The sequence below is a fragment of the Megascapheus bottae genome, chromosome 6, assembly GCF_031878675.1.
Source record: "Megascapheus bottae isolate mThoBot1 chromosome 6, mThoBot2.hap1, whole genome shotgun sequence".
Taxonomy (NCBI): Eukaryota; Metazoa; Chordata; class Mammalia; order Rodentia; family Geomyidae; genus Megascapheus; species Megascapheus bottae.
The window spans coordinates 57045719-57070297 of record NC_143514.1 but is presented as its reverse complement, the minus strand read 5'-3'; the positions used below and the strand labels follow the sequence as shown (position 1 = coordinate 57070297).

Genomic DNA, 24579 nt, shown 5'->3' with positions numbered 1-24579 from the left:
GAAAACTCCCCAGTGCAAGGGATCTGTTCAAAATGTAGAAGGGGCAAACATTGGGCAAATAAGTGTAGACCTGTCACTGATATTGATGAGAACCTGGTAAATAGGCCAGAGCCAAAAAATGGAAGGCGGGGCCCTGTGCTTCAGGGCCCGCAAATGTACGGGGGTATGGAGATGCCAGTATGCCATACTCCGGGCATAATCCAGACCATTCCTCGTCACAATCCTTTCTTTCCATTGACTCCCTCGTCCGAGGAACCTCAGGCAGCGCAGTATTGGACCTCTGCTCCACCTCCCGACTCGTACTAACACCTGAGATGGGAGTTCAATTAATTCCTTCAGGGGTGTCAGGACCTCTCCCTCCAAATTCAGTAGGCTTACTTCTTGGATGTAGTTCGCCTATTCTTTCTGGCCTTCATATCTTTCCAGGGGTTATAGATCGTGATTATGCAGGTGAAATTAAAATTATGGTGAGTTCTCCCTGTGGTATCTCGGTCATCAGTCCAGGAGATAGAATAGCCCAATTAATTTTATTTCCAGGTATGCATATGCCTCAAAACAGAGAATCCAAGGGATTTGGGTCAACTGGGAAAGAACAAATGGTTTGTTGGGCGCAGGATTGTTCAAAAAGGCCTCTGCTCAAATTACTTGTGCAAGGAGTGACCATTGAGGGTCTCCTTGATACTGGGGCAGACCTATCCATTATTAATGCTCAACATTGGCCTAAGCAATGGCCTCTTCAGAAGGCTGATTGCACGTTGAGAGGGTTAGGATTTTCACAAAGTCCTGATCGGAGTGCTCAAGTTTTATCCTGGCAGGATGAGGAGGGACATAAAGGCACTTTCCAGCCTTATGTGTTGGCATCATTGCCTATCACGTTATGGGGCAGAGATATATTACAGCAAATGGGAGTACATCTTACCACAGAACCTGTCAAGGAAGACAAAGAATCCTGGATGGTAAAACCTGAATCAGGATATTACCCAGGTAAGAGGGCTTGGACAATGATGCATAAACAGGGTTACCTGGAAGGGAAAGGTCTGGGAAAACATCTTCAAGGAAATCCTCAGCCTCTGTTTATAACCCAACAAAAAAAAAGACCGCTGTGGAGTTGGTTATCCTTTTCATTAAGGGCCACTGTGAAATCACCGTTAAAAATAACATGGAAATCTGAAAATCCTATTTGGGTCCCTCAGTGGCCCTTCTCAAAGAAAAAACTCCAAGCGGCCCAAAAGTTAGTACAAGAACAATTGCAAGCTGGCCACATTGAGCCTTCTACTTCTCCTTGGAATTCCCCTATTTTTGTAATAGAAAAGAAATCTGGAAAATGGCGACTTCTTCATGATTTGAGGGTTATTAATAATTCTATGCAACTTATGGGTTCCATGCAACCTGGCCTCCCTAATCCTGTAGCTATTCCAAAGGGATATCAAATTATTACTATATTAAGGATTGTTTTTTTCTATTCCATTACATCCTAAGGATGTTCCAAGGTTTGCTTTTTCAGTACCTGCTATAAATAATGAAAGTCCTTGTCAAAGATTTCAATGGAAAGTCCTACCTCAGGGTATGGCTAACCGCCCTACAATCTGTCAGGTGTATATTGATGCAGCTATTAAGGCCCTAAGAGAAAGTTATCCTGATGTAACAGTAATACATTATATGGATGATATTTTATTAGCACACCCTAATTTAAATTTACATTTACAACTTTTTGGTTTAATGTCGGATATGTTAGAGTCATGGACTCCATATAGTTGAGGAAAAGGTACAATCAAGTTCTTCCATTTTGTATTTGGGATATCAAATTATGGATACATGTATTAAGCCACAAAAATTCAGATTGCTAAAGATAAATTGATTACTTTAAATGATTTTCAACATCTCTTAGGGGATACCAGCTTTGGTACTCTACAGTATGTGCATGTGTCTATTGATACCTATTCTAGATTCATATTTGCTTCCTCTCATGCTGGAGAAAAGGTTAAGGATGTCATATCTCACGTGCTACATGCATGTGCATCCATGGGGATGCTTAAAAGTATAAAAACAGATAATAGTCCAGCATATACATCTGCTCCCTTTGCTCAGTTTTGTACAACTCTAAATATTCATAAAACAGGTATTCCTTATGATCCTCAGGGACAAGGGATAGTAGAGCGTGTACATCAGACATTAAAATTATTACTTTTAAAACAGAAAGGGGGAGACTGGAAGACTCCTAAGGATAGACTTGCTACAGCTCTTTAAACTTTCTAACTCTTGATGCTGAAGGACGTTCTGCAGGAGATAGACATTTTAATCCTTCTAGAAGTCATAAACCTTTAGTATTGTGGAAAGATATTCTTCCTGGAAACTGGAAAGGACCAGACCCTGTCCTCATGTGGGGGCGAGGAAGTGTTTGTGTTTTTCCACAGGATGCTGACAGTCCCATTTGGGTCCCACAGGGTGCTGACAGTCCCAGTGGAGACTGCTTGGAAGCACGTCGGTCAAGATGAAGACTCTTCTACAAGTGCGGTTCCCTGAGTGAATCCACGCGGCAATGACGACCCTATCAACGTCGCTGAGGATCACACTGCTGGGACCTGAACAGTTTTGGCCACTTCCTCTCACCAATACTTCTTCATCATTTCTAATTCTTCTATTGCTTGGCTATGATACAGTTTGCTTGTGTGATAGTCTTTGTTTTTTCTATTGGTTTCAATCTCTATTAATAATGTTGTTCCAGTTAATGTTGGAATGCTTCCCTGTTTTCTCTGGCTATACCAGAGCCTGTACAGGTGGAGGAGAATGCTTTCCCGCTCATCAGTAAAAAAGACTTTGGTATTTTCCTGACCGTGGTGGTGGCCATTGCCACATCTGCAGCTGCCGTTACTGCTACGAGGATTGCCCTTGCCACTGCAGTTTCTACAGAGAATGAATACTGCGTTGTAGATCTCAGAAGCCCCTGATCAGCATGTGAGGACTGGAATTGTTATGTTTGATCTATGAATTGATTTATTGCGAGAACAATTGAATATTCTGGAGCAGGTGATAAGCACCTTTTGTGTAGCTGCTTGTTCCAGATTTTGCTTGATGGAACTGCCATATAACATTTTCAGTTGAGTGATTAATCTGTCTAAATGTTTAGTTTGACAACTTGAAGATTTCTCTGTGTACACAAATAATCATTGTTAATCAGATACATGTATCTTTGCTAGAGACTATTTTAGGACTTGATCAAAGATGGGCAGGATTGATCAGTTTGGATTTGTTTTTATGCGCTATAATTGTAATATCACTTGCCTAAAATAATGCAAAGTCAACGCAGAAAGTGAATGCTAATGCGACAGGCGTTTGCTCCCATGGAAATAGGTGCATCCCCTCAAGTCTGGTTCGCTTAAATAGATGGCTGGTAGTCAAAGACGGGAAAGTCCCAGCTATTAGCCTATCGACCTAAGACAGGAGCCAAGTAAAAAGGACTTGGTGATCCCATGATGGGTAAGAAGACTAACGAGCTTGGAGACACCTAAGGCAGGCACAGCCGATCTGATATGGTGGTGGCCCCACATATCCTAAGTTTTGTCTTTTTTAAGATAAAAACGGGGGAGTAACGCCATGTCTAATAACTGTCTGCTGAGGCTTGTAGTAGGGATAAAACACGTGGACCTCTTTGTCCTGTCCATCTTGTATACTGATAGGCTCCCTCACCCAATATAAGGAGGAGGGATTTAGGGAATAAGGAGAGAGAAATCTTCCTGCCTTTATGAAGCTGGGTGGCGTCTCTGTTCGTGCTCCGGGGTAAGAAGGCTGGGTGCGGGAGGACAGTGGGCCCCTTCCTCTTGCGGCTTGGCCTGGTTGGGGTGTGTTTTTCCCCATCCCCTTACTAGTAGAGAGGGACTGGGGATGAAGAACTCTAACAATTCTGGCATGATTTTGAGGGGCAATATTCAATCTAACATGTTTAGCCAGGAAGGAGAAACTTTCATAACATCTCTTCTGTCCTGAAACCTGTCACACTGGATGAAGAGAAACAGTTAGCTTCATCCTGAACTTCCTAGAAATGGGAGCCTAAACATTTCCTTTGTCCTAAAGTTAGTCTGAGTTTGATTTCTGTCAGTTAGAACTAAGAAAAGTCCTGACCCATATAGCGGTGAATTTAAAACCAGAAGAAAAAAAAAACAATCCAGGGTTTTAAAGTTGAACATGTGAATTGTCATTTTTGATTCCTCTCCCCATAATCATATAACATAACTCAATATCAGTATTTTACTGTATTACCTCCAGGGCCTTCCAGGGTTTCCTTGATGGGCATATTCTCCAGAGAGAGTCAGAGACAGAGAGACAGAGACAGACAGACGGGCAGAGAGAAACAGACTGACAGAGAAGCTAAAACTTGATTTACTTTTCCTTTTTTTCCTAATTGGACGAAGAAATCCAGAAATATCCCTTGGTCTCCAAGAACTTGGGATACATAACTTGGAGCTGTCTGTGCACATATAGGGACATAGGTAAAGCAGAAGTTTGATTCAGTCTCTTATCTTTCTGTGCTCAGCACAGTGCCAAACATTTGATAAGGGCTTAATAAATATGGACAGGCTGAAGGAAATAGCTTAATAACAGTTTAATAGTTTAATGGTTATCCCAGAAAATGCATGACCACAGAAAAGCTACCATCTCAGCCCTTGGGGATTCCTCAAATGTGGTTGGGGAGATAATGCCCTCTTGGCTCCCTTGCTTCCTTTCTGGATGCGGGGCTGATAGGGGAGGGACGGCAGGGATGAAGGTTCTGGTTTAGCTTGCCACCTGGCTTCACTGCCTGGCATTTTTGGGGTTCCTGCTTGTGGGCCAGGGGACCAACTCTGGCCTCTCTGTCCTGGGTCTCTTGCCTTCTCCTCCTGTCCTCAGGGGCTGTTCCTGGGGAGGGAGCTCTGCGGGACGTTCGTGAAAGGCTTGTGCAGAGGCGGCTGCCTCCCCGAGACCTCCTGGTCCACGGCGGCTTGGATGTTCCTGGCGGCTCGCAGGCCTGACTTAATGGCCGTGTCGATCCAGGCGTGGGGCTGGCAGGTGTGCTCGCCCGCAAAGTGGATGCAGCCCTCTGGCTGGAAGAGCCGCTTCGAGTAGTCCACGAATTGGTAGGGGGTGAACTCGGCAAAGGCCCCGAGGGTCAGGGGGTCCCCAGACCAGTGCTTGATCACCGAGGAGGGACACAGGCGCTGCAGCTCGTGCTTGGGTATCTGGTGCACGGCCGCCAGGTCGTCCAGGACCACGTCCACCACCTGCTCGGGCTTCATGGCGGCGAGGAAGGCGGAGTCGTCGTCCACCGTGTAGGAGGCCAGCAGGACGCCCTTGCCGCCCGGGAAGCGGTGGCTGGGGTAGTAGATGTAGCGCGAGGGCCGGTCGGTGATGGAGGCCCCTCCCCGGATCCCATCGCGCTCCCAGAAGCTCTCGCTGCAGGCCAAAACCACCTTGCTGGCGCCGGTGTAGTGCACGGCGCGCAGGGCGTCTCTCTTGGCTGGGGACAGCGGCGGCTGGAAGCGGATGAGCCGCGTGGCCTTGGCCGAGGCCGAAATGAGGACATAGTCGGCGGTGAGGTTGCGCAGCGCTGAGCTCGGCCCGTCCGGGCGGTACAGAACCCGGACCTCGGGCCCATCCCGCACCACCCTTTCCACCTTGGCCCCCAGGTGGACGGTGCCAGGCTTCAGGCTGGCACGGAGGGCGTTGGGGAGCTGGTCGAAGCCACCGGTGATCTCGGAAAGTCTGCAGGGGAGAGAGGAGGAGAGGTGGCTGGCGGCTGGGTCACCACTGCTAGCTAGCTCCTACTTGAAAAGGGGGGAAGGAAGCAGCTCACTGCACTCTGGGCTGGCATTTCCCACACTGCTAACTTTTCTTTCTGTGTGTGCCAGTCCTGGGGCTTGAACTCAGGGCTTGGGTGCTGTCCCTGACTTTGTTTTGCTCAAGGCTAGTGCTCTAGTACTTGAGCCACAGTCCTACTTCTGGCTATTTGGTGGGTAATTGGAGATAAGACTCTCACAAACTTTCCTGCCCGGACTGGCTTCAAATCTTGAGCTTCAGATCTCAGCCTCCTGAATAGCTAGGATTACAGGTGTGAGCCACCAGTGCCCAGCTCTATTCTGGCTTCTTGATGAATGAGAAGTGACTCTGCTAAGATCACGTGGGCAGAATCTAGCACTGGAGCCCATGGACTCAGCCACACCTCCATTCTGCTTCTCAGGAGTCTCACAGCTGGGGTCTGGAGTCAGGCTTCAGCCCAGGTTGTATGAACATGAGTAAGTTAACACCCTCTACCTTTGCCCCATGAACTAGCTCAGAATGACAGAGGGGATTGCTCCAAATGTTTAAGCTGGATAGTTCCTGGAAAGTGCTTGGCACAGTGCCTGGCACATAGTAGATATCTGATAAATCAGTGTTGGGAAAGAAGAATCACGCCTGCCCCAGATTGGCTTACTCTTCACTTTCAGCGAAGATGCTAGCAGTCCTCAGAGACTCCAGGAAAGACTTGTAGTATCCACCATTCTCATTCATCAGATCTCCGATCAGCCTCACTGCTTCTGAACTCAGCATCCCTTCCTTCAGCAGGTAAGCCTGTGGGGGAGGGAGGTGCAGAGATGGAAGTAGGGGATAGAAGAAGGGGCTTGAGTCAAGGGCTGGGTCTGGCGAGGGTGAGCACCTTCAGGAGAATCCTCTTGGCCAGCAGGAGGCAAAGGCTTTGGCTCTCTCAGGGGACTGCTCAGAACCCACCAGCCCACCTCCATCTGGGGACATCTTTGTCTTACCTTGGTGGAGTAGGAATCATAAAAGGACAGCAGGTGGGTGCAATTGAATGTATCCAGACCTTGTTTGAGCTGCAGAAGGGAAGGAAAGATATACTACTTTCAATGGAGCCTCAGGACTGCCAGGAACAGCCAGGCTGCTGTGGACAAAGCCATGGGGAATGGAAGGGGGGAACAGGTTAGATTCTAGACCAGGACTCTAGGATTCTCTGGATGATGTTCCTTGAAGAGGTGGAAGCAAGGAAGTAGGTAGGGAATGGAAGGACTCAGGGGAACCTAGTTCCAGGAATTTCTATATCTCCCCTCCCCCATTATCTCTCTTTCATTGAAAGAATGTTTGGTGACTCAGAAAGACTGAGTTATTCTCAAAGATTGGCTGATCTAGTATTCCTCCTCTTTCCCCACTAATTCTGATCAAGTAATTAGGCCAGGGACAGGAAAAGAGAATGAGCTAGAGGAGGCACTGAGAGATGTTAGAAGGAAGAACACCAAGCAGAGGACCTGAATCCACGCCCTCAGGTGGCAGGGGACTTTAGGTCAGACCCTCCTCCTCCTGGTCCTAGCTGGGATAATGAAGGAGGCACCTTGATGATAGATTGGTGGAAGAGATTCATAGCACTCCTGCCCTTCTCTGTGGCTTTCATGGAGTAGCCCAAGAGCCCAGGATTGTCTTTGACCTCCCAAGCACGGTAACGATGTCCGTTGAAAAGATACCAAGTGTTGTTGTCATCCTGGATGAACTTGTTCAACTTCAAGCCAAACTTTTGGATGAAGAAACGGGACAGCCTGGAGCAGAGACAGGCACAGACATTACCCTCCTTGACCCTCCGCACATCTTGTTTCTGCTGGCTTCACAGTACAAAGCACTCCCGGGAAGCCAGTTTCTTCTTGTGGCCCAGGAACTTAGACTGATTGGTTTTCTCAACTTGAATCTCATTTTCTTCTTGCTGTAAACAGTTGTTTCCTTTTTGAAACAACATAGAAGGTGAGGGGTGTTCACTCATTACCTAATTAAGGCCCATTGAGGAAATACTAATTTGTAAGTCTGGGTATTAGACATAGAGGCCTTTTGTTTCAGACATATTTCTAAGGAAGCTTGAGGTCACATTCAGTGATTCTTAGTTTGTGCTAGTTTATTATTTTTTTCTTTCTTTTAGTGGCTCTGAGAGAAGCCTTGTGTTTAATAAACATTAAAGCACACACACACACACACACACGTCATATTGGTGGAGGCACACAAGATGTCAGGCGGGGGATCTTTTTTGCATTGGAAATCTATGAACACCAGAAAAAAATGGTTTGAAGAAGAAATGATTTGATCTTGAGAAGCTCTGTCACTTTCACCTACGTAAAATATGGGTGAACCATGCAAAATCTTGGAGTTCAGTTTCTTGATTCATAAATGAGAGCAGGAGAATCAAAATATATGCTTGTTAGATATCTGCAGCTCATACCTGTAATCTCAGTCACTCAAGAGACTAAGATTTTAGGACTGCAATTTAAAGCCAGCCCAGGAAGACAAATATATGAGACTTTTCTCTCCAATTAACTAGTTTTTTTTAAAAAAAGCTGAAAGTCGAGGTATAGCTCAAATAGTAGAGTGTAAACCTTGAGTGAAAAAGCAAAGGGAAACATTGAGGCCCTGAGTTCAAATTCAAGTTCATGCCCTAGTATGGGCACAAAAAGTATCATCTATTTATTTGTCTGTCTGCCTGCCTGTCTCTTTGTCTATAAGGCTGTGAAGATCAACAACCCTATAATTTTTATAAAATGACAAATCATATAAATATAATATTTGGTACAGGGGCTGGCAGAAAGCTAATGCTCAACAAATGGCAGTTAGCAATAATAACAATAGTAATGACATATAAGAAATAGCTCATATTGCTGGGTGCAGTGGTTCATGCCAATCCTAGCTACTCAGATATGAGGATCATGGTTCAAAGCCAGCCCGGCACTAAAATGTCTGTGAGACTCTTATCTCCAATTAATCACTAGAAAATGGGAAGTGGGGCTATGGCCCTAGGGGTAGGGTAGTAGTCTTGAGCTAAAGAGCTCAGGGACAGTACCCAGGCCCAGAGTTCAAGCCCTATAACCCACAAAAAAAAAAGAAAAGAAAAAGAAACAGCTCATATTGAAGCTATATGATTTGATGGAGTAATAGTAACAATAATAGTTGTTAGTTCCTATGAGATCCTGGGCCCTGAGCCTTGTTCTCCCCTGTTCAGTGAATGTAGGTATTAGCCCTGACTGATTCCCTCACACAGGGAATCTGAAAGGACTTTGAAATGATGGTGGCAGGGACCCTCCCCCCATCCACACAGATACACATACCTCTTCCTCATCCTTCCCATATACCCTTTGCTCCAGCTCTCTCCTGGAACTTACCTGTGCGATTTTGGAATTCTCATTGGCCCCAGTTCAGAGTACCAGCCCTCCTCCTTGTTTCTGAATGTTAACACTCGGCCCCCGACGTGGTCACTAGCCTCTAAGATGGTTACCTAGAGGCCAGAGAAGCTGCTGTCACCTCAGAGACCTGATGTTCCTTCTCCCCACCCTCTGCTCCTTAACTCCACCTGGCCACATTCTCTGGCCTGAAATCCCCATCACCAAGTCCCAATCATGCAGGATAACTGCTGAAGCTGCTCCTTCCAGAAGAGCTTCAGGTAGGCAGAGGGAGGACACCTCTCAACTCTTGGCCTCACCTGCTAGCATAGCTCTTCATTTTGTTTCCACAAGGACACAAATGGCAGTTCACCATGACTTAGAGTTAAGGGCCTTAAAACTATCCAAGAGTTGACTGTCACGTTACCTTTCTGCTTTCATACCAGGAGGCAAATGGGAGCAAATGGCCCTTCAAGGCCATCTCACCTGGTGGCCGGCATCTTGTAGGGTCTTTGCTGCTGCCAGGCCTGACATGCCAGCTCCCACCACAATTACATGCTTGGGCAGTGGGGAGGAGTGGAGGCCCTCCTGGGCTGTGGCTAACAAGGACTCATAATCCGGGTCCTGAAAGCACTTGGCCAGGTCCTCAAAGTAGGCCAGGCAGCTGGAGGCAACCAAAAGAAGCCCCAAGATCAGAATTCCTGGGGGTAGAGAAATTAATGGGTGTTAGCCTTTCTGGGGCCCGGACTAGGCTCTGCCTGTTCGTGCAGGATAGCTGTGTGTGTGTAAGTGTATGGTTACAGAAGGGTGTATTTGTGACTTTGTCTGTGGAGTTGAGTGGGGTATGTGGGGTATGGATGTGTTTATGAACTGTGGTGGTAGCTGTGTGATTGATGTGACTGTGGCATGACTTGTAACTTTGCATGTGTGCTCATGCGTGTGGCAAGCTCAGATTTGACTGCAAGCATGCCTGCTTTGGGTAAGTGTGTGTAACGAGCTGGTCCATGAGTGTGGTTCTAGGTAAAAGTCCCTTTTCCAGGAAGACGGATTGTGTTAGCCTGGATTGGAAAGAGTGGGGGTATTGATGTGCATATTTTCTTGAGCCTGACGTTGTCTGTGTTCTTTGGGAATACATACGCATATATATACATATACATATATATGTATGTATATGTATTATATGTGTGTGTGAGAGAGGAGAGGAGAGGGAGGGAAGGAGGGAGAGAAAGGCACAGTTTCATCGGAGGATGGGGAATGGGAGGGTGAACAGTGGTAAGCAAGTATTTGGCCTCCTGGTGCTCCCCCAAAGTTTCCAGGTTTTGACTATGACACTAAGATTGGAAACCATTGCTCAGATTGTTGATCACTACCATTCAACAAGTCCCAGGACACTAGATTTTTTTTTAACAATGAAATGCACTGATGTACAAATTCACTTGAGAGTTTGGCAGTGTTACCTGCTCCTAAGTGAGGAGGGTAAAAACTATATACTGTACTCTTTCCAGTGACTAGTTTTTTTTTCTTTTGGGGGGATAGGGGGTTGGTGGGGAGTTCTGATCTTGGGTGGTCTTTATATGAAGCTCCCAGAAAGAAGGGGACACCTTTTGGGGCCAATCCCTCTGCCTCTCAGTACAAATCGTTTTCAATGCTAAGAGAATGTTCTAATGGGACAAACCCTCAGAAAAGAGGAGAGGGGTCATCAAGCCCAGGGAAATGACTCCTCAAACTGTATCTATCGATACCTACCTACTTCAACCTCCTTAATCCATTCTCCGCCCTCTCTACCCAACACATGTCCCCATTCCTTTGCAATGTCACCACAGCAATCTCAGCCTCCATGTCTTTCTCTTTGAATGACCCAGACTTGTTCCTCCAGACTTGTTCTCCAGATCATCTTGGAGCTTGAACACAGAGTCTGGGCTCTGTCCCTGAGCTCATCTCTGCTCAAGGCTAGTGCTCTACCACTTGACCCACAGTGCCACTTTCAGCTTTTTTTTTTTTTTTGCCAGTTCTGGGCTTCAGCTCAGGGCCTGAGCACTGTCCTTGGACTTTCTCAAGGCTAGAGCTCTACCACTTGAGCCTCAGCACCACTTCTGGCTTTTTTCTATGTATGTGGTACCAAGGAATCGAACCCGGGTCTTCATGCATGCTAGGCAAGCACTTTAACCACTAGGCCAAACTCCCGGCCCGCCACTTCCAGCTTTTTGGGGAGTAGTTAATTGGAGCTAAGAGTCTCATGGACTTTCATGCCCAGGCTGGCTTTGAACCACAATCCTCAGATCTCAGCCTCCTGAAAAGTTAGGGTTACAAGGATAAGCCACGGGCGCCCAGCTATCAAGTCATTTTTAACACTTCCAACTCATTCTCAGTCCCCAGTCCAACTTTTTCCCCGGCATGTCCCTCTGTTCAAGACTTGTCCTCAGACTCAATCCCTTTCCTTGACTGGTCATTTCAGAATACGACCTATCCTTCCTCAGCTTCTTCCCACTCAGATCTACAAGAGGGCTGTCACTTACCAGTCATCTTGGCCATGGCTCTGCAGCTCATGCGGAACAGTTGTTCCTCTATTTATGAGAATCCAGCTCCATTCCAGCAGTAATTGGCCTTTATCCCACCAGTCTGTCCCTGGTCCCATTGGCTGGGTCAAGCTGGGTAGCCCTGCCCTCAAAGCCTCGTCTGTCAGGTGAGATGACTACAGTAGCTGACTCCACCTTCAGCCTCATCTTCTGATCCTTCTAGGAAAAGCTTCTTTTCCCAGCCCAGACCTTAGCTGTCACACAGGGGGGAGAAGCGGCATGGGGACACAGGGGCTATCCCAAAGTAACTGTGATCACTTCCCAGGTGGTTTGGAAAGCTGGGTTACATGCTTGGCATCTGAGCTCCCAGTGGAGGCTCCTCCTGTTCTCACTGCTCTTCACTGTAGACCCTTCTGTTCTGCTGTGAGTCTGTCCATGGCAGGGATCTGTCCAGGAGCTCCTGTGGAAGGCCCCATTAGCCCAATGCACTATGAGGATACAATGATGGGAGACGGGCCAAAGAATTGAGGTTGGGGGGGGGGACCAGGGGACCTGAAGTGATTTCTGCCATGGGATCCTGAGACCCCATTAGCAAGCATTTTTATGGAGTTTAGCACCGGGGCAGGGGACTGAAGATATGTGAGAAGGCTGATGTTACAACCATTAATATAAGGCATAGTTTGCATTCAAGTGATAATGGACTTCTTTATCTTAGGAAATGGAGGGAAGCAATACATGGTGAACAGAATCTCATCTTAAATACGCTTACGATAGTAATTTGGGCCTAGGTTGTTGGATCTTCCCAGAGCCCCAGCTCCCAGTGTCCTGGGAACTTTTCTGAGAAGTTGGCTTTCCAATCTCTCAGCCCTTTTAGACCTCACAACTCAGCTACAGCCCTTCCCCTCCTGGCCCTCTTCTTGACTATGTAGAGAAGGGTATTTTTGCCCCTTCCTGTCTAGGCACTGTGAAGTTCCTTGGCATTAGAGTTCCTTCTCCTGAGGGCCTGGGCCAGTTGGTCACAGTGCCAAGAGCAGCTTCTATTCTTTGGGCACAGTAGAAGTGGAGCTGGGCTGGCCAGTAAGACAACTGGGTAGAAAGCTCGCACGCAGTCAGCAGTATGGGGCTCAGGAGAGGGCAGGGGTAGGAATAGGAGGTCACCCCAGGGTTCAGGTCTTGGATTCTGGCATCTGGAGAGGAGTAAGGGAAAGGGCACTAGCAATGATATCCTAAATCCTGCTGTGTCCTATCATAACCGTGCGTCTATGGACATACGGTTAGGAAAATGAACCACGGGTGCCTGGCTTGGATTTTTATTCATTACAAAAGTAATATGATTATCTATATAAGGTTACAGGTGTAAGTCACCAGTGTCTGGCATAGGAGTTGGGTTTTTATGAGGTCTGAGCAAGGAGGCAAAGGCTAATGAAAAAGCCAGGTCAAGGGAGGTGGGAGGAGGGGCTTTTCAGTTGGGCCCACAACAGAATGTTCACAGTCAGACTTGGATAGAATGCCCTACTGAAGTCAAGCAGCCTGAATTTATCTTTGCTGACATGCCTGGTATCTGTCTGCACCTGGGAAAACAGAATGGGAGTCAATCCTTCATATTCCATCTTTGGATCCATAGAAAGAATGGGCCAAGAGGGAAGAGGCAAGCCCTTCATATAGGGATTTGGATACATAAGAAAGTTGGGTTGAGGGGCCGGGAGTTTGGCCTAGTCATTAAAAGTACTTGCCTAGCATGCACAAAGACCCGGGTTCGATTCCTCGGTACCACATACATAGAAAAAAGCCAGAAGTGGTGCTGAGGCTCAAGTGGTAGAGCTCTAACCTTGAGAAAGTCCAAGGACAGTGTTCAGGCCCTGAGCTGAAGCCCAGAACTGGCAAAAAAAAAAAAAAGAAAATTGGGTTGAGGGGGGAGCAACATGAAGTTATGAGAATAAGGCAGATTCTTATCATTTAAAACCCTAAAAGAGTATAAAAATTGAGGGGCATCATGGGTTTTTTTGGCTACTCTCTGCTGACATGGGGGCATGGAGGAATGACTGGGACTGGGGTCTTCAGGTTCCAGGTGTGCTCTGGGCAGGGCAGGATGGTGTAAGTGAAGCCTCTGATTGCCTGCAGTAATAGGATGGTCTTCACTTGCTCCCGGGTGGTGTCCTGGGTGAGGGCTGTATCCTGTTAAAGAGAAACTTTAAAAAAAGGTGAGATCAGGCAAAAAGTTGACAAGGTGGCAGGACCAGGTGATATGAATGACCCAGGAAAATACACCCTGGACACAGGCCAGAAAAGTTGCATTTGGAGCATAATCCCAGTTGTGGCCTATTACAGGGAAGGAAGACTTTCCTTGTAGCTGTAGAGGTCTGGACTATATAGTATGGGAGGGAAATAGAAATAGCAGATAAAAAAGGCAAGAATATAAGGTGGACAGTTAGAAGGTAGACAGGCATGGATATTAGATAGGCATGCTTATGAACTATTTTCTCTTGATCCCCAGCTTTAGATCACTTTTGAAAGGACAAGCACCAGTGACTCTGTATCTGACCCCCCCCCCTCTTATCTGACCAGTTCTTCTCAACTGCCTCTGTGTGGTCCCTGGTCACCAGGACTGTCCAGGTGGGTCTGGGAGCTCTCTTCTCCTTGCTGGGATAATACTTGGTACTGCTTGTTGCTGGTATGACATGCTCCCGTTGGCTGACTCCCCCATCAGAGGGGTTGATAGGGTCTGTGTCCCTTTTATTCCCAATTTAAGCAACGAGGGCATCAATAAAAGCTTTTAATCAGGGTTTACCTGAAATTTATTAAGAATCAAAGTTAAATATGACAAACTTGTAAGAGTTTGACAAACTTGCCCCTCTGTGAGTCTGACTAAATGCTACATGTGATAAAAATCTGTAATGACACACTCAGTAAACATGGGAGTTTTAAAACAGCAACTGATTAAACAATACAGTTAATTTTTAACTGAACATAGCACTTTAGGGCACTAATTACTTTGGAAACAGACATTAAACCGGGAAGAATGGCATTTGAGTTAAAAGATGTTCATTCGAAGAACCTTAACATAAGCAAACTCTTAAGTGAACTTTGATTTAGTTGTCACTTAGTTTTGTGTGACAAACTTAATAGTGCACAATTACTATGATAGACACAAAGAATGAGATGCTGATTTTACATCAGTGACCTTATTTAAATCATAGCCAACTTGATTACATACCAGCCTTACCAACTTTACTTCTAAGCTCTATCATTTAAGACATACAGTTAATCAGTACCAGACTTAGGCTTGAGTTTGTGCTGAGGTCAGATCCAGAGGTTGCAATTGAGAATACATTTTGGTAGGACAAAATTTTGTGGGACTACACAATGACCTGTTCCCCCATTTCAGGCACCCCCAAAGCTTTGGGGAGGCAAATGAACCGCCCACAATAATTAGAAGAGGATGTCTCCAAAGCCCTAATTGAAGGATATCCAGGGTCAGCAAAGAGTGAGACTCCTGGAGCCTCTGGGGACCCCACAGACAGTGAGTGGGGGACTTCTCAAGTTCCCATGTTCATGGAGGACTTCCTGGAGTCCCCAGGACTCCCCAAAGTCTGTGTTGGGGTGCCTCCACACTGGTCACTGTGTCCTGAAGACTTTTAGGTAGTGGGTGGAGTCAGTCATCAAACAGTGAGGCGCCTCCTCACTGGCTGGAGATCAGAGTTGGGGGACAGAAGAAAGGGAAGAAGAGGAAGAGAGAGGAGGAAGAGGCACAGGGGGCTTTGTGCTCCTGGTGAGAAGAGACCTCAGAAAGAGAATGAAGGTAAAAGTCTCGAGGAGAAGCAGCCAGAAGGAGGGTGGAAGGGATGCAGTTACCCCAGGCACTTCTCTTTCCCATATGGTAGGAAAATGAGATGGAGGAGAAAGGAAGGAAACAGGTGGGACTTAATTGTTTGCAGATGAGGACGGCTGATTGAGACAGAGCAGTGAGGGGGCACAGCCTTCCCCCAGGCTTGGAGACTGAGGTCTTAGCAAGCAGGTAGAGGTTAATGAAAAAGCCATTAGGTCAAGGGAGGTGGGAGTTTTTTTGATTGGGCCCATGCTGGAATGTTTATAGCCAGGCTTGGGTAGATTGTTCTACCTGTGTCATCTTTGGTGGTTTGCCTGCTATCTGTGTACACCTGGGCAATCAAGATGGGGGTCAATCCTTGACATACGATTTATACGTCTCTGATCCTATGGTTACTTGTCTGTAAACATGGGGCTAATGATTGTAACTTCCTAGGGTTCTAATTTGTTTTCATGTTTCATTTTTGTTTTGAAATGGGATCTCACATTATAGCTCAGGCTGGCCTTAAATATATGACCCTCCTGTCTCAGGCTGCTGAGTACAAGGATTGAAGTGGTACACCATTCTACTCAGCCTCCTAGGGTATTCTAAGGATGAATTTATGATGTGTGTGAAGAGCCTGGCATAGCACCTGCCTGTGGTACTTTTTCCTAAGCTAGTTTTCATCTGACTTTAAGAGATAAGGTTTGAGTTGAGACTGGACTGCACAAAACTATGTCTTCAAAAGGGAGATAATTCTGTTCCTACAAGACTTCTGGGGGACCTATTGCAACAATGCGATGGCCTGTGGAAACTTAGGGGTAACTGCCGCTATTGGACATAGCTTAGTCTCTTTCTTTCCTTCTGCTTCCTATGTCCTTCTATGTTTTGGCAAAAAGCTTTATTGAGATACAATTCATCCCTTTAAAGTATTTCAAGTATATTCACAGAGTTGTTCAACCATCACAGAAGAAATGCAGTATCCTTAAGTCACCTCTCCTCCTCCCTCCCCATCCCCTCAGCGCTAGGCTTCCTGTCTGCATCTCCTAATGCTCTATGAACTGACTAACAAAATGCATGGTCTTCTTTCAATTAATTAAATAATGCTTTTAAGGCTTATCTGTATTATAGTATTGTACTGGCACTCATTCCTTCTCATGGCTAAATGGCATTTCTTTCCTGGAGAGGCTGCATTTTATTTATTCATGATTTCATTGTGGATTATTCGTCTTTTTACTCACTTGTAACTTCTATGAACCGTGCTAGTCTAAATGTTCCCACACAAGCTTTTGTGTGGACTTTTGGCTTTTGTTTCTTGTCACCATCCACTGTGCGTGGGAGCAGTACAATGATGGAATACTGGGCCAAAGAACTGAGGTTCGGGGTTCAGGGGACCTGAGTGATTCCAAGGCTTTTTAATTGAGTTCAGTGCTGGGGAGGGGACTGAAGATACTTGCAAAGCCTAGGCTTACAGCCATTAACACAAGGCATAGTTTGCATACAAGTGATAATTGACTTCCTTATCTTGTGAAATGGAGGGAAGCAAGAAACACTCCTTAAGTTAGCAATTTGAACCTTTGTATTACCTAGACTGCTCAGTGTCCTTGGAACTTTACTGAGGGATTGGTGTTGCAGTCTCTCAACCCCTTCAGACCTCACAGTGTGGCCACAAGCCTCTTCACAATTTCCCCTTTTTATTATTTGAGCCAATAATTTTAATTTCTCCTTGAGATAGCATATGCTGGATGCTAGAAGATAAACATTGAAACAGGCAGGGAGCTAGGAGAAGATCCCTAAGATAGAAGCTATTGGGCCCCCAAAGCGGCCAAAGCCAGTAAAACCATTCTGGGGTCCCCCAGGTATTACCACTGCCTTTTAACTTGCTCAATTTCTTTTTGAGTTGCTATAGGTGATTCTGAATATTTTGAGAATTTGGCAGTTATATTAAAGTAACACAATCCTTCAAATTCTTCATATCCTAGATGACTTTTTTTAACAGCAAATAATCTATGGAAGCTCAATTTTGTAAAATTCTTGCTCTCAACTCCTTTATCTCTAGATTTATTTTTCCAAATTTATACCAGTGATATTGGTCAGTTTGTTAAACATACAAGCTAGCTTACTGAGTTTCTCTTGGATACCTACTACAAGTCCAGGGACAGACAGAATACAGGCTGCAGCTACAGCCATATCGGCAGTATTTAACAGCACAAGGTTGTCATCACAATTTGGGGGGAGATCACGTTTAACACAGTCTTTATTCTAATGGGCTAAATTGCTAAGTAGCGGAAACACCATCCTCCCAACATAAAAGAGTGCTGAATAATTTTTCTTCAGAACTTTTCCCCTACGAAAGAAAGACCACCCAGTGCTAAGCTTTTACCTTTAGACAAATTGAATCTTGTTACAGAGGAATAGTTATAGAGGTTATCCACACAGAAATACTCATGATAGACTATAAACTCAAGGTCCACAGTTAACTCACACTCTAATATTTCATTTTCATGCTGATTAATTTCATCTTGAGATATATTTTTGTACTCTTATAAACTGATAGTAAGTCTAAATTTTGCAACAGATATTTTGTACAAAAAGGCTTTCCTTGATACAAAGGAAGTTTCACAGCTTATTAAATCCACAAATTTGGAGAACTGGTAAATGCTGACTCAGAGGCCAAATGTATGGTAACATTTTTTTCCTGGAAGAACACTGTCTTCTGGGTAACCTTTTTGTATTTTGAACAATTATATTTTCCCTCATCTGTGAGGGAGGCCCTAAGTTTAACTGCACCAAACTGGATATTACCTTTCTTAGACTGATCAGATACGTTTATCCAGGGCCCCTAAAGTTGCGGCTAAGGTTCTAATTTGTTTCCCTGGTTTATGTTTGTTGTTTTGTTTTTGAGATACTGTCTCACAATATAGCTTAGGCTGGCCTTAAACACGTGATCTTCCTGTCTCAGACTCCTAAGTACAAGGATTAAAGGGTGCACCACTCCACCAAGAGTGCATTTGGCCCCTCCCTGTCTAGGCACCTCCCAGCCCCAGTTGTTTCTCTCTTAATTATTGACTTGTAAGAGTTTTCTTTTTAATGTTGTACTTATACATGTTTTATAAGATAAATTACTTGCACACATTTTCCACTATAGGTTCTTTTTTCATATTTGTTAGTGGTATCTTCTGTAGCATAGAAGTTTTTACTATATAAAATCTAATTTATCTTTTTGTTTTGTGTCTTTTGGAGCACACCTAAGGATCCATTGTATAACCCACTGTTTTTTTAAAAAAAAACACCAAAACTACCCCTGTGGTTTATTTAAAGTTTTACTTTGATCCATTTTGAAGTGATTTTTGTAAATGACATATGTTAGGGCCCCAATTTCATTCTTTTACACATAGATATGAATTTTCTTAGTACTATTTTTTTCCTAAAAAGCCAGACCCCCCTCCCCATTGAACAATCTTGGCATCGTTGTTAGAAATCAGCTGACAGGCTGGAGACATGGCTCAAGAGAGTAGATACAGCAAGATGAGGCCCTGAGTCCAATCTTCAGTGCCATTAAAAAAAGTAGCCAGGACTGGTATCCTAGCTTATATTTGTAATCCTAACTCTTCAGGAAACTGAAACCAGAGGGTCCCAGTTTGCAGCCACCCCAATGCAGAAATATCTATGAGACTCCATTTCCACCATAATCAGCAAAAAGCCAAACTGGGGATGTGAAACAGGTTATCATCATTATCATCCTCACGATATATTTGTTGTTATTGTTATCATGATCATTATTATCCTATTAGCTTGTTACATCTTTATGTCCCTTAGTTGGTTCTGTAAGTTTATAGGCTTGGGGAATACCAATATCAGAAGTCAAGACGCTGAGAGCATACAGGATCAGATCAGCCCCAGTACCAGCAGAGAGAAAAAGAGAGAGAGAGAGGGAGAGAGAGAGACAGAGAGACAGAGAGAGACAGAGACAGAGAGAGAGAGACAGAGAGACAGAGATAGAGACAGAGAGACAGACAGAGACAGAGACAGAGAGACCGACAGAGACAGACAGACAGACAGACAGACAGACAGAGCACATAGTATAAGTTGTGGAGTTGTGGAGATGTCCTAAGGAACTATTAAGATGCCCTGATCACTGCTACTTTCACCATCTCCTGATATTCCTTTCAGCCTTTTCTTTTTCTAGCTACAAACACAGAAAACTTTCTGGGATTACTTATCTTACCAAATGAGCCAATTCTCCCTAGGTCTCCCCAGAGGCATTCTCAGCCTGGGGCTAATTAGGGAGTCCCAGGTTGTTAGGAATGTCACAGCCTCTAGTTGTCTTCTCCTTGGGGCCCAGGGGCCTATCCCATTCAGAATCAACCCTTAGAGCTGTGTTCTCCCTTGCCCCTACCTCTAGATTTGCTTCCTTTTCATGGGCGATACTGACCAGGAGGGCTTTCAGTTAGAGTTCAGCTGTACCCATAAGTGTAGACTCAGATAGATGTGTGAGCACATGGTATTGCAGACTCAGCCCCACCCCTAGAGGCAAGTGTGAGTTCCTGGGGTGGCTCTACCAAATCTTTTGCTTCTTTCTGGTTGCAGTTAGCCATAAAATAGGTAAATAGGAATATGCCTTCAGTGATTCTGTTATTTTAAAGAGTCAAGCTTGATCCTATGACCCTAGAGTGCATCTGATCACTCAGGCAAGTCAATGTATCTCTTGGGTCCTCAGCTTCTTCATCTATTCAACAGGGAGATAAAGTTCCTTGACTAGATTGCCTCTTCTGGGCTAAAATGAAGGAAGGTCAATGACATAGTGAGAGAGTTAGGGCTAGTGATGAGCCATAAGTGGTTAGCAATTAGTACTACAAGGGGCCCAAGACTGGGGAGGGCAGCTCTGATTTGTATTCTTTGCAATATTTAGGGTATAGATATAACTATGGTGGCCAAAGTCAAGGTAATGTTCAACAGGTGCTGGTGGCTCATACCTATAATGCTAGTTACTCAGGAAGCTGAGACCTGAGGATCATGGTTTGAAGCCAACCTAGACAGATAAATCTGAGCAACTCTTATTCCAGTGAATCAGCAAAAAAGCCAGAAGTAGATGTGAAGCCCAAGTGGTAAAGTACCAGCCTTGAGAGAAAAGCCAAGTGAGAGCATGAGGCCCTGAGTTCAAGCCCAGAATTTAAAAGAGAGAGAGAGAGAGGGGGGGGGGGAGAGAGAAGGAAATATTACATTCAACTGGAGTTGGGAATGGGGAGTAGCAAATCATTGGATAGTATTTCCATCAACCAAATCAATTAGTCATAAAACCACTCTAGAACATCAGCAAAATGTAGAAGAAAAAAGTTAGGATGTAAAGTTGAGAGCATTTGTGTTGTTCTCTTTTGTTTTGCTTTAGTTCTTCATTTGTTTCATTTTACAGTACTGAGGATTGAATCCAAAGTTTTGAGCATGCTAGGTTACCACTCAACCTTTGAGCTACATTCCAAGTCCTATTGACTTTGTTTTAAATACAATTAATTTCATTATAGATCTATGTTTAATAACCAGTTCATGACATCTCTAAAACTGTAACATTTGATTTACCTCGATGGGCTGTCGCTGCTTAAGAAGGACCTTAGCACTCCTGAATAGTTAGGAAACCAAAGCCTAGAAAGAAGGCAGGTTCTAGTAATCATGGTTATGGGACTTCGATCAGAATTTGTGACAGCATTTTTTTTTAACAATATCTCATTTAATTCTCCCTACAATCCCAGAAGGGAAGAGGTTACTATGAACATTTCATAGTTGACTGAGGTGAAATAACAGCAAATTTAAGAGACAAGGCATTAGCACTTGATAGGTCTGGATTCAATGTCTGATTCTGCACCTCTAATGTGTGAGCCCTGGGACAGGCTCCTTCCTCTGTTGGGTCTTCTCCTCTTTCTGGGTGGCACGGGAATGACACTAGTTGCTTTTAGACATCTCTTGTGAGAACCTGGTTCAAGATCTGGCACAGAACAGACGTGCCATGGCCAATTCTAAGTTAGCACCAGAAAGGCTGGGTAATTTGTCTTCACATTGGTGAAGAATACAGGAAGGCTCTCATTTGCCCAGGGCAGTTCAGGAAGGATGTCTCACCATGGTCTTACAGCCAAGTCAGGGTGGGTAATAGGTTCAGAATGAAGATGTCAGTTCTTAACATGTCTACCAGGTAACTGGAATTTACTCCCATCTCTTGAGCTGCTCATAGTCAAGAAGACAGGAAAAGGAAGTATGTTATTTCCCTCTCCCCTGGAGGGGTTGTTTCCCTGTGCTGTGTCCCCAAAGGCCTCTTCCTTGTAGCGTTCTTGTTGACAATGTTCGTGGAATTCCATGTTGGTATCCCCACTGGGGACGGGGGGTGGGGGGGCCCTCAGGTCTCTCGGGAATTGATCAATTGAGGAGGCAGGACCATAAAACTCGATCAGCTTGTTTCATTGGGAGATGCTGAGATGGTGAGCCTCCTTCTGTCCCCGTCCCCGGATCCAGTGGCCAAGGTCTTCAGGAGCCAGGATTGGCTTGGCCAAGGGCAGAGAGCCATAACATGGAGAGAAAGTGTGGGGTTGGAGTGACAGTCCTTGACCTTTCAGAAACTCTGGGCTTTTCTGGAAACTGGATGGCCTGGAATCCTGACTCCCTGGATTCAGGTGTCTGAGGATTTCCTGTTTCATTTCTTTCTTTAAGAGTAAGGAACGTCCATTAGTGCATCTAGAGACTGTGAAATCGGAGGGCAGATGTAGCCTGGCCACTTATTCCCAGGGCTCCTGTGGACTTCATTGCATCCCAGCTCTGCCCCGATATCTCTCATTGTCCACTGAGATTTCTTCACTTTTTTTTTTTTATGTTGGTACTGGGACTTGGACTCAGGACTTTGTGCTCTCACCTGGCACTTTTCTTCAAGGCTGGTACTCTGCCATTTGTGCCACACTTCTACTTCTAGCTTTTTGCTACCTTTTAATTGGAGGTAAGAATCTCATCGACTTTTCTGCCCATGTAGGTGTCAAACTGTGATCCATAGATCTCAGCCTCTCAAGGAGCAAGGATTACAGATGTGAGCCTTCATCCTCCTTCTCCTGAATATCTTGGCTTCCTTTCATCCATTCATGTATCCTCAGTTTCTCTTTCCTTTTCATTATTTAATAAATGTTTATTGATAATTCTTTAAGTCAAGCTAGGTAAGAGAAACAAGGATGAGAATAATGGAAGATTCTGAGCTCAGATGTCTCTAAGTGAGGAGAGACATACCCATGTGTGCATTGTGGCAGTCTATTTCCTAGATGAAGTGCTCACTGGCACAGAGCTCCAGCGCCATGCTCTCCAAGGGCCTGGGCCTTAACAGTGAAGACAGATACCACTGGCCTGGCAGATTTAGAGAACTTTGAATAATTTGTGTCTGTCTCCCTTCCCATGGAAAGCAAGTTTGTTCAGACAGGGAGGCTTTTATATGAAAAAAAAATCACTGAAGCCCAGAATGGTCATAATTTTCAAACACTTCTTCCACTAATTCTCTCTGTCTTTCAGTATAACCCCATGGGCCTCCCAAGTCTATGGGCAGAGGTCTCATAAGGAGAAATCATTCATGGCTGGCATCTCAGCCCTTCTTCTTTGTAGGCTTCGGGTTGACTCTGTAATAATCCATGCTAAATCTCAATGACCTCAAGTTGATCAGCAGAAAGGGGAAATTTGTGCTCATCACCTCTAGCTCATCACCTCTAGACAAGTGGAAGTTCATGTGAGGAGTGGGTGCAGAAATCAGACATTTGACCATGTAATCTGCCTCCCTCTGTCTTAGCTTTTTTTTTTGTCTCTGTGATATGGTAAAAATACTTTCCTCAATGAATCATTGTGATGTTGAGTTATACTATAGTTAGTGTAACAATAGCTGGCAGATATAATTTGTTTATTAAACATTAGCTATGATCATAATACTCCAGTGACTTATTTCCTACAGACAATGATGTTTTCTTATATAGGAATTAATTCATTCAGGATACTCAGTGTTGAAATGATGAATGCATATAGTCTAATATAATCGACTTCATGTCTGATGTTACATTCATTGGTGCATCTGTTACACATTCTTAGCATTTCTTTGTTTTTTTATTGACTTTAAAAAATTATATCTGCCGAGAGTTTGGCCCAATGGGAGAGTGCTTGCCTGGCATGCACAAAAAACTGGGTTCAATTCCTCGGTACTACATATATAGAAAAAGCCAGAAGTGGTATTGTGGCCCAAGTAGTAGAGCTCTAGCCTTGAGAAAGCCCAAGGATAGTGTTCAGGCTCTGAGTTCAAGCCCCAGGACTGGGAAAAAAAAGATTGGGAACTAGTTATTTTGGACTCAACCCTTGCACTCGTGCTGACCTTTTGTCACTAAAGGCTGGCAGTTATATATACCACTAGATCTAGCTTTTTGCTAGTTGAGTTTCTGAGACTTATCTACTGGGTCTGCCTTCAAGCTGTGATCATCAGGTCTCAGCCTCCTGAATAGCTACGATTTCAAGCATGAGATACTGGTGCTTGGCTTGATATAATAAATTGTTGACCAGTCAACAACAACAGAACCACACACACACACACAAAAACAAAGGCCCTAAATGGATGAAGAACTCTAAGAATTCCAGAAATAGCAAGGGGAAAAACTAAAAGTAAAAATACGTATTACTTCTAGACTGAAAAAAAAAGGGATCTAAAGAGATTCCTTCCTTCTGTTCCTTGTTCATAACCTCCCTTCTTCCTCTCCTCTCCCCCCCCACTCCTAAAATGCCTGAGATTCACTTTTTCAAAGAGGCAGTGATTCCGAGGATCATACAGCACTTGCCTGAGTTTGCACATAAGTGGCCACGGTGAGGAGAAAATGTTGCTTGTGGGATGGTCAAGTACGTGGAAGTGGATGTTGGATGGGGAACCTGGTCTGAGGGTGTGTGGTCAGGGCTGGTTTCTACGTATCCAGCCAAGTGAGGACACATGTTCTGCCCTGAGTGTAGCCTGCTGCAGCTGCCAAGCCCGCAACTTCTGGTGAGGACAGTGCGGCCTGTGTGCACGCATCATGTCAGTGCACACTCACTCCACTGGCCCTCAGGCTGAATAAGG

At 44.9% G+C, this 24579-nt stretch overlaps 1 protein-coding gene across 1 annotated transcript; it reads right to left on the bottom strand.

The window, feature by feature from the left end:
* Positions 1-4880: 4880 nt before the first annotated feature.
* On the bottom strand, positions 4881-11702 carry LOC150061986 (L-amino-acid oxidase-like). The gene is made up of 7 exons (XM_090334000.1): positions 11672-11702; positions 9642-9856; positions 9159-9271; positions 7355-7556; positions 6774-6842; positions 6446-6582; positions 4881-5736 (listed from the first exon to the last, which is right to left on the bottom strand). Exons 1-7 carry the CDS (start codon positions 11700-11702, stop codon positions 4881-4883), a joined length of 1623 nt encoding a protein of 540 aa, XP_090190126.1.
* Between the last annotated feature and the right edge of the window lie 12877 nt (positions 11703-24579).

Bases quoted from the DNA above. Each gene is read 5' to 3' on its own strand.
- LOC150061986 (XM_090334000.1), bottom strand. From the start codon at position 11,702: ATGAGCTGCAGAGCCATGGCCAAGATGACTG. The intron at 7,557-9,158 runs GTAAGTTCCAGG...TCTCTGCTCCAG, and splicing joins AGAATTCCAAAATCGCACAG to GCTGTCCCGTTTCTTCATCC. The intron at 5,737-6,445 runs GTAAGCCAATCT...TCTCCCCTGCAG, and splicing joins ATCTTCGCTGAAAGTGAAGA to ACTTTCCGAGATCACCGGTG.